Source organism: Lissotriton vulgaris, chromosome 3_1, assembly GCF_964263255.1.
Source record: "Lissotriton vulgaris chromosome 3_1, aLisVul1.2, whole genome shotgun sequence".
NCBI classification, from domain to species: Eukaryota; Metazoa; Chordata; class Amphibia; order Caudata; family Salamandridae; genus Lissotriton; species Lissotriton vulgaris.
Genome location: NC_141689.1, coordinates 1,851,971,316 through 1,851,981,588, shown reverse-complemented (window position 1 = coordinate 1,851,981,588; position 10,273 = coordinate 1,851,971,316). Strand labels below are relative to the sequence as shown.

The 10,273-nt window shown below is 43.0% G+C and overlaps 1 protein-coding gene across 1 annotated transcript; it reads left to right on the top strand.

Annotated features, from left to right (window-relative positions):
• Positions 1-253: 253 nt before the first annotated feature.
• Positions 254-9,752, top strand: LOC147728536 (uncharacterized). The gene is made up of 3 exons (XM_086963302.1): positions 254-641; positions 1,648-1,863; positions 9,495-9,752. The coding sequence occupies exons 1-3, from the start codon at positions 498-500 to the stop codon at positions 9,750-9,752; spliced, it is 618 nt and encodes a 205-aa protein (XP_086819428.1). The 5' UTR covers positions 254-497.
• Positions 9,753-10,273: the final 521 nt, after the last annotated feature.

The window sequence follows — 10,273 nt, the reverse complement described above, 5'->3', positions numbered from 1 at the left end:
CCTAAGCCTCACTACCTCACTCTTTCAATACTTCACTCTGTCTCTCACTACCTCGCTCTCTATCTACCTCACTCTCTCTCACTACATAACTCTCTCTATTTATTAAGCCTGTTGTATAATTTAATATGTTACTTTAAGATAAAGTACAATGTATTCAACAGTTATATCCAAAATGTATACTCACAATTTATTCTCATTTCAGATGATTTCTATACAAGAAATTAAGATGGGCAAACAAGATGAGAGCAAACCTTATCAAAAGGCTATAAAAGCGAACATTGTAACATGTTCTCAAAAAACAAAACTACCAAAATGCTAAGAAAGAAAACAAAATCTTATACCACCTTGCCCTAGCAGATGAAAGTGGTTCTATTAAAGCAACATGCTATAATGACGATTTTTACAATCAAACCAAACAAGGAAATGGAATTATTATAAGAAATTTCCTAGCAAAGAACAATGTTGTACTTTTAACGAAACATACAAAAATATCAAGGATGATACCTTTAACGCTTACAAGTGAAATTCTGCACGAAGCAAAAAATATACTAGAACCACCAGCTCCACCAGTATCACCAATTAAAACAATAAGAGAAGCAAAATTACAGACATTAATGAGCATATTGGGGACAATATCCGAGGTATGTTAATAAGTACAACACAAACTCTATTCCAACATACTCTCTTCCCCACACTCTCTTCCCCACACTCTCTGTACCACACTCTCTGCCCCACACTCTCTGCCCCACACTCTCTGCCCCACACTATCTGCCCCACACTCTCTGCCCCACACTCTCTGCCCCACACACTCTGCCCCACACTCTCTGCCCCACACTCTCTGCCCCACACTCTCTGCCCCACACTCTCTTCCCAACATCTCTCCTCCTCAACATCTCTCCTCCCCAACATCTCTCCTCCACACACTCTCTCCACCACACTCTCTCCACCACACTCTCTCCACCACACTCTCTCCACCACACTCTCTCCCCCACACTCTCTTTCCCACACTCTCCTCCACACTCTCTGCCCCACACTCTCTGCCCCACACTCTCTGCCCCACACTCTCTTCCCCACACACTCTGCCCCACACACTCTCCCCCACACTCTCCCCCACACTCTCTCCCCCACACTCTCTCCCCCACACTCTCTTCACCACACTCTTCTCCACAACATCTCTCCTCCACAACATCTCTCCTCCACACTCTCTGCCCCACACTCTCTGCACAACACTCTCTCCACCACACTCTCTCCACCACACTCTCTTCCCCACACTCTCTTCCCCACACTTCAACGCACTCTTTCTCCAACACACTCTTTCAAAAACACTATTCACAACGCTTTCGCATCACAACACTCTCTTGACAAAAATAACTCTTCCCCACGCTGTCTCTTCAAAACACTCTCTCTTCAAACACTCTTCACACCACACTCTTTCATCAACACTCTCTATTCCCCACACTCTCTCTACACCACACTGTCTTCAACACATTTTCTCTTCAACACACTCTCTTCATCAAAATCTCTCTGCACCGCACTCTTTCTGCACCGCACTCTGTCTGCACTGCACTCTGTTTGCACCGCACTCTGTCTGCTATACTGACACTATATATCACTAATAAAAACTAATATTTACTTTATCTTTTACAGGAAGAAGAAACTAAAAACATTTTTGTGTCAGGACAAGAAACAAAATTAAAATCTATTACAGTTATAGACACGACAGACTCTGTCAAAATAACATTATGGAGAAATGCAACAGAATTCCCAATCACACTTGGAACGTATGTCAAAATGGCACACTTAACCGTCCACGAGTTTAATAATGAGAAAATGTTAAATACTACGCGGAATACACATATAGAGGTAAGTACTACCCACACTCTCTGCCCCACACTCTCTGCCCCACACTCTCTGCCCCACACTCTCTCCCCCACACTCTCTTCCCAACATCTCTCCTCCTCAACATCTCTCCTCCCCAACATCTCTCCTCCACACACTCTCTCCACCACACTCTCTCCACCACACTCTCTCCACCACACTCTCCACCACACTCTCTCCACCACACTCTCTGCCCCACACTCTCTGCCTCACACTCTCTGCCCCACACACTCTGCCCCACACACTCTGCCCAACACTCTCTGCCCCACACTCTCTGCCCCACACTCTATGTGTATGTGTAGCTTTGAGTGTGTTAACCTCTATGTATGCATAGCTCAATAGGTGGGTAGGTGCCTATGTGTGTTTTTTTAAGTGGCTCTATATGTTTATAATTAACTCTCTATGTCTATGTGGATGCCTCAATATGTATGTTACGTAAATCTATCTCTTACAGCACTATCTATCACTACCTCACTCTCTCACTACCTCACTCTCTAACTCAATTCAATTCAATTCAAAAATACTTTATTCGGTTAAAAAGCAAAATAACCATAAAAGTAGCATGAAAGGTACAATTTACAAGAGGTAGAGTAAACTTTTTTTAAAAATCACGAGAAAGAAAAAACAACAAGATTAAATTCATATATACAATAAAAATGATCAGTCCATTTGAATTGATTTACGACACTTAAAAACTAGTTTTAAAAATTCTGCAATTGAGGCGACCATAAAAACAGTATCCATTTTCTGGCACTCTGTGAACGCTAGGCGGCATCTATATACATTTAAATCTTTAAGGATAGGGATGATAAGTTTCTTTCGAGGAAGAGTATAAAATTTACAAAAGAATAAAATATGTATATCAGATTGTTGGGAAACATCATCACATGGACAAAGACATAAATCCTTCGACCAACAATTCATCACGGGGAACGATAATGTCCTAAAAACTATATTCAATCTAAATCGGGTCAAAAGGTACCGTTCATGATTGGACATATACAATGAAAGATATGGCTACAATTTCTCTCCACATAGGATATCCTGATGAGCAGAAACAGTCTTTTTTCTCGCCTCCTCTATATATCTCTTTTCCTTGAGGTGAGCCATACACAGATTTTTCAAATCTCTTCTGGATATGTATTCCATTGATTGTGGGTCCTCAAAGTATTGGGGGCAACTTATTTTTTCAAGAAAGTCTCTGACGTAGCCTATCCATTTAAAATCACTGATATTGTCCAATGCCATGATGTCCTTTAAAATAGCCCGATTGACAACGCATTCTTCATTTGTCCAAACCCTATGCCAAAGAAGGACTGGCTGAATTTTGATAGTATCAGTGGCATAAGATATTCCCAATTCAGCATGGCATATCATTGTTGCAGTACTTTGGGGTACGGACAGAATGTGGCATAAAAACTTATTTTCCATGATTTGGATTGAACTGATGTTTGAATAACCCCATAATCCTGCGCCATAGGTGGCTACAGATATACAGGTCGCATTATAAACAGTTAAAATCTCTTTTATGGGTTTTTTACCTAATTTTTTCATAAAACATTTTAGGGCCATAATGGTCTTAGAAAATAACAAAGATCTAGCATGAATTGCTGTAGTCCATGAGCCACTTTCATGGAACAATATCCCCAGATAAGGGAAGGTGGGGGTCCTTTCTAGGGGATTGGAATTTATGAAGATTGGCTTCACATGCTTGTTTGTTCTGGACCCACAGTACATAGATAAAGTTTTAGAACAATTAATTTTCAAATCTAACCCAAGCATGAAGGTGTTAAAGGCTGTAACCAAAGTTTGTAAAGCCATTGGGGTGCGCGCCATCAGAACAGCATCATCAGCGTACATCAGTGCAGGGACAGGCCTACCTCTCACCATAGGCATGTCCCTGCCCTCCTGCACGAGATGCGTCTCCATTCCATTTATGTATAACAAAAATAGAAAGGGGGCTAGAACGCACCCTTGGCGCACACCCCGACCAATCCCAAATTGTCTGCTGCATTCACCATTGTTCCCATATCTGACACTAGCAGTGGCCCCAGAATACAGCTCTCTCAGAAAACATATAATGGCGTTGTCTACCCCCAAATCGGCCATAATTAACCATAATTTAATATGTGACACACAGTCAAAGGCTGATGATAAATCAACAAATGTGAGGTATAGACGTTGTTTTTTGACCTTTATATACTTCTGTTGCAAGGTGAAGAGATTCAAACCTTGCTCTATGGTCCCTTAACCCTTTTGGAACCCAAATTGAAAATCGCTTAACACCCCATTATCCTCAGCCCAGCTTTGCAGTTTAGCTAAAACCACTCTCCCCAAAATTTTTATAGAAGAGTCCAATAAGGAAATTGGCCTATAGCATGTACAACTTAGCCTGTCCCCTTTCTTGAAAATTGGGACTATTACTGATGTAAACCAGGTAGGAATTGGGCTATTTGCCAGAGCGGCATTGAAGAGCTGGACTAACAATGGCCCCCATAATTCGATGTTAGCCTTATAGAGGTCAGCTGGTATGCCGTCTGGTCCTGCTGCTTTGCCCCCCTTAGTCGCCTTCAGGCTTGCTATAACTTCCGGAAGGGTTACAGACAGAGTTCTGGATGTATCTAAATTTAGCAACCCCACATCCTGGCCTGTTTCAGGGGTTAGTTCCACAGCCTTATAAAGGGAGGAAAAATGAGTCACCCACTCATCTTCTGAGATGGCAATTTCCATGCGTGCTTTTTGTTCGTGTAAGAGGGGGGTGTTAATAACCCTCCAAAAAGCAGCCGGATCCTTTGATTTTGAGGCATCACATAGGTTGTCCCAAGCCTCCCTTTTTATCGAGTCCTTCCTATCCCTCAATGCTAAATTGTAGTCCTTTCTTGCAATTCTAATTTGGATTACGTCCCGTGGTCTATTATGAATTGCATGTCTGAGCTTTGTTAGAGCTCTAGTACACTTCCTATCAAACCATTTCCTATTGGACTTCAGGGAATTTTTCCTATTAACCCACAATGCTTCCTTAATTTTACTGGAAATGATATTAAAATGGGTTATTATTTCACAGTTCTCTGCGTATTCATCTAAACAGATCGAAAAGCTACTCATGCATTTACTCAATATTTTATACAGGAAATCATCCGGGACCAGTCTGCTCCATTTAAGGTTGTAACCATTTTGAGCACCCAACCTCACGTCCTGAACCATTTGATTCTGACATTCTCTAGTATCGACTACAGCAAATAGGTTCTCCATTTTTAATACCTGTGGCAGATGATCGCTCAGTGGTAGATCCATGATATTTGCTCTAATCAATCTGTTCGCAGAGCTAAGTGTACATAAACTAAAATCGATAATGGATGAGGCACCCCGCCCGACAAAAGTTGGAACAAATGTCGTTGTATGGTGTGCTAATTCATTTGCAAACCCAAGATTAAAGTTAAAAATCATTTCATTTAGTGAGTCGCCTAATAGGGTATGTTCAAAATGCGTCAAATTGACATCTTGTTCCAGCATTAAACCACAAATACCCTTTTGGCCCTTTTTGCAGAGAGTACAATTAAAATCACCCCCCCCATAATAACATAACTTCAGCCCTCTTGCTCTTGTCAAGTTCGTCTTGCATTTCATGGGTTAGTGTATCAAGTACGTCCTTAATCATGCTACCTGAACAGTTATTGTAGAAATTAAAAAGAACCATCTTTGGACCCTTCCTTGTATATATCACTATTTTTTGGTAGTAGCTGGATCCGGGGGAAAAGGAAATTTTATCGTATACTAAAAGATTAGATATGTATACAATCAACCCCCCCTTGGGTCTTCCGTGTACTCCACCCACCGCAGGGGTAAAGTAAGTTTTGTAGCCATTAAGGTGTATCGGCGTGGTGGCCCAAGTTTCTTGAAGGGCTAGTATTCCCACGTCGGTAATGGCCTCATCCCAGCTTGGATTGGCAATCTTTTGTTTTAACCCAGCCACATTCCAAAATAGCACCGTACAGTAATCTTTATCTACAGATGAAATATCTACAGTGTCCCCTGGTCTGCTGACCTGGCTCCCTTGTATGTGCTCATTCTCCCCCTGTATTTCTGGGGTTTCCTCCGACCCCAGGCAACATGTAGAACCCAGGTCTACGGGATTGATAGGCAGCCAGTCATCTTCCTTGATCTTGGGGAGTCAGTCCACTGCTTCCAAGCAATCAAACCGGTTGTAACATGGGAAAAACGGAGGAAATTGCAGATTGCCTGCCCATCCTGGATCATAACCCTGTGGATAAAAGTAAGGAGGCCTACCTTTGTGTTTCACAGTGTTCCAACCATCATCATGCCTCCCATTCCACCGTGTGTTGTGAATGTTATTATCAGAGGACTGACCAGTATTACCACCATGGTGTCGATTGTCCCTGATCCAACTCCACCTATTATCTGGTTGTTCACCCTCTGAGTAGAAATAGGATAATGGCCTAGCCACAATAGACAAACCATAATTTCTTGGGGGCCTCGATGTAATAAATTCTGCGGTGCGGGGATTCTCAAATGTTATTACCACGCAGTCACCGTGTGTCCTTTTTTTATTGTTATACCCCACCCAAGGAGCCCTTTCGACCATAAGGATGTTGCTTTTGAAAGCCGGGGGGAGAGGGTAGTTATCATTTAACCAATGAATTGTTTTATTTACAAGTCCCCCATTATTTTCATGTGATTTATCATCAGGTTGGGGGACTCCAGTAAGGACCACAACATATGTTGAGGCTTCTGGTGGTAGATGTATGTTTCTACGTGTCTCCCTCTTTTCTACATTAACTTTATCCTTAGGAATTTGTGTGGGTGGCGCTGCTTTGTCAGTTATGGTAGAATTTTTAGGTGTTGGTGTAGGGTTTGGGGGTGGGTTAGTGGTGGGTTTTGGAGGTGGATTAGTGGTAGGTTTTGGAGGTAGATTAGTGCTAACATCGCTTTTAGCAGCTGTGGGTGGTCTATTCGTAGTTGGTTTTTTTTGAGGAACTTTATTGTTCGAGTTGAAGCTAGGGGCACTGATATCTTTATGGATATTAGTCAATATTGTTTCCAGACATCGTAGCCTAACCTCAATAGGTTCTAAAAGAATTTTTAGCATTGCAAAGATGTTATTATTAACCATGCTTAGGCTACTGCTGTCCTCGCTCCCTCCAGCTTGATTGTCAACTACCCCACTTAGTTCCAAGATCCCCTCCAAGCTACTGTCCAAGATAGTTTCATCTGGCAGACTTAGTGTTATGCCCACACTTACCCGGGGCCCGCCAGCGGCACCATTAATATTGGTGTGGGCGTCTGGGTTGGTGCACACATTTAATGGGGTCGGATCCAACTGGATTGGGTCATGGGTTTTGCCAGTCTGGGCTTTTTTCCCTTTGCGAGTAGTAGTTTTAATCGGCTTTTGTTTAGTACTCTTTAGTTTGGGGATTGCCCCCTCCTTCCTCCCCCTTTCAATTAGGGTACTAACTGTAGTTTCATTTTCAGTTGCCGGAGGGCCATTTTCCAGTAACAAGGAAAGATTTGGGGTTGCCTCCAGGCCTTCCTGCGAGGCAGGTAAGTCGCAACCCTGGTCTTTGTGTACCAGTACGAGTGTCTTTGGGGCGGATACATTGTTGGGTGTGCAAGCTTGTGCAATATGGCCCAGAGAGGAACGCTTTGCCATAGCTAGGTCTTGGGACACCCTTCTATCCATCAATATGATCCCTTCATCAATAAGGGCATGTGTGCGCACTATAAAATCGTCTAAGGTACCAGTTAGTTTCTTTGCCCCAGCAGCTGCCATGCTTCTAGTCTCTGGGTGATTCATGGCAGACCCAGTAGATAACCCACTAAGCGGGTGAAAGCAGGTGAACAAAGCTTATTGTCAATTATCAGTACCTGTCTCAATGCAACAAGAGCTCAGGGGCTCGCAATGATATGTGGCAGCCAACTTACAGTTATGCAGTCTCGATGTCCTTTGGCTGCTGGCAACCGGGCAGGGTATCTGGCACAGGCCAGGCTCCTCGGGCCTCTGAGGGCCTAAGAGGGCCCGCCCTTTGCCCGGGCTTAGCCCCGGGCGTCCCGCTCGCGTCCCGCGACCCGGGGGCTCTCCTCCCTTTCTAGGGCTCTGGCGCCCTCTGCTGCGCGACGACCCGCGTCACTGCACACGCGCCGCCGCGAGGCCTGCCGGGATTTGTGGTCTCCCGGAGCGGCGGCGCGGAGTCCGGTGTCCAGGGACTCTTGGCGGTGGCGGCGGCGATGTCTGCGCTCCTTCGCGCCCGCTGGTCTCTACCCAAATGACTCTCGTGGCGGTGGCGGCAATATGCAGGTAGGTTTAAGGCTCCCCCCGCTTTGCCGGGGCTCTCCTCCCTTTCTAGGGCTCTGGCGCCCTCTGCTGCGCGACGACCCGCGTCACTGCACACGCGCCGCCGCGAGGCCTGCCGGGATTTGTGGTCTCCCGGAGCGGCGGCGCGGAGTCCGGTGTCCAGGGACTCTTGGCGGTGGCGGCGGCAATGTCTGCGCTCCTTCGCGCCCGCTGGTCTCTACCCAAATGACTCTCGTGGCGGTGGCGGCAATATGCAGGTAGGTTTAAGGCTGTGATATTTAAGATTGCCTGTTATGATGCCAAGATACAACTTTATTAGGAGGGGTCAGCATAATGGCAAAGTTAAAAGCAGAGTGAAGATAGTGTGTCAAAAAATATACTACTATTAATTAAAGATGATGAATGGTCAACATGTTTCAGCCTAACAAGGCTTTCGTCAGGACCTATAAATGTACACTACTGCAACAGTGAACAAAGAAAAAATAATGATGTAGACCTACCGGTAGAGAATTACTATATGGGAGTCTCATATCATTGTGACAAGAACTCTCCCATAATTGATATGGAGATGGCCTCACCTCGCCTGGCACTCGCTCAGGTCAAAGAGGCCCACTCTGTCCGTCGTTGCCTCGATCTAACAACATCACTCTCTATCTTACTACATCACAAATTCACTCTCTATCTATCTCACTACCTAACTTTCTCTTACTCTCTATCTCACTCCCTCACTTTCACTACCTCACTCGCAATATATCTCACTCACTCTCTTTAACTGTAGATCTGTATCTTACAGCACTATCTATCACTACATCACTCTCTCACTACCTCACTCTCAATCTCACTACATCACTCTCTATCTTACTACATCACAAATTCACTCTCTATCTCACTACCTCACTTTCTCTCTATCTCACTACATCTTTATATTTCTTTCTATCTCACTCCATCACTTTCACTACCTCACTCGAAATATACCTCACTCACTCTCTTTAACTCACTCTCTCTCTCTCACTAGATCAATATCTCTAACTAAAAACTCCACTCAATTTATCTCACTATCTTACAACATCTCTCTCTCAAAACATCACTACATCACTATCACTACCTAACTCTCTATCTGAATACATCACAACTACACTATCTCCCTCTAAATAAGTACATCACTCCCTCTCGCTCTCACTACCTCACTCTCTATCTTTAAAACTATCACTTTCTATTTCACTTACCATCTGGACTACTCCAATAACTAAATATAATCACAATGCACACTATATGCCTCTATTAACAATTTATTTTTACTTTGCAGGTAATAGAACCACCTTTGGAAAAAATAAATATTACAATATATGGAATTGAAAATACGACGCAAGAAAAATGTACCCTAACCGTACACATTCAAGACACTGAACTTTTAAAATCAATGGACATCGAAAATACTATTATAATGGACTACTTCGATATACCTACAGACGTAGAAGACTTTAGTGAAGCTCTCATGCAAAAATTACCAAAAAATGTAAATGTTATATTTAAAAATGGCTGCATTCTTGAAATAATCGAATAAGATTACAAAAATGTAATTAAAAGATAACACAAATGCAAAGTTTTAATAATGTAAACAAAAGTATATAATAATTCTAAACAATAAAAATGTTTAAACACTTTTCAGTACTCATTATTTACAAGCAAGAACAATGTATTTGCTCTTCAGAACTATCAATGCATATTTACAAATAGTCTGTGACTAGCTCTGTATGTGTAAGTCAGTAGCTATGTATGTCCTCACTCTATCTCACTATCTCACACCCTCACTTTCACTACCTCATTTTCTTTCCATCACAACGTCACTCACTCTCTCTAACTCACTCTATCACTCTCACTAACTCACTCTCTCAACATCACTAATCCACTAAATATATCTCACTAACTCACTACTAACACAATCAAAGACTCAATACCTCACTCACTCACTAACACAATATCTTTCTCACTACCTCACAAATTCACTCTCTCTATCTCACTACCTCACAAATTCTCTCTCTCTCTCTCTAACTCACTACTTCACTCACTCTATATCTCACTACT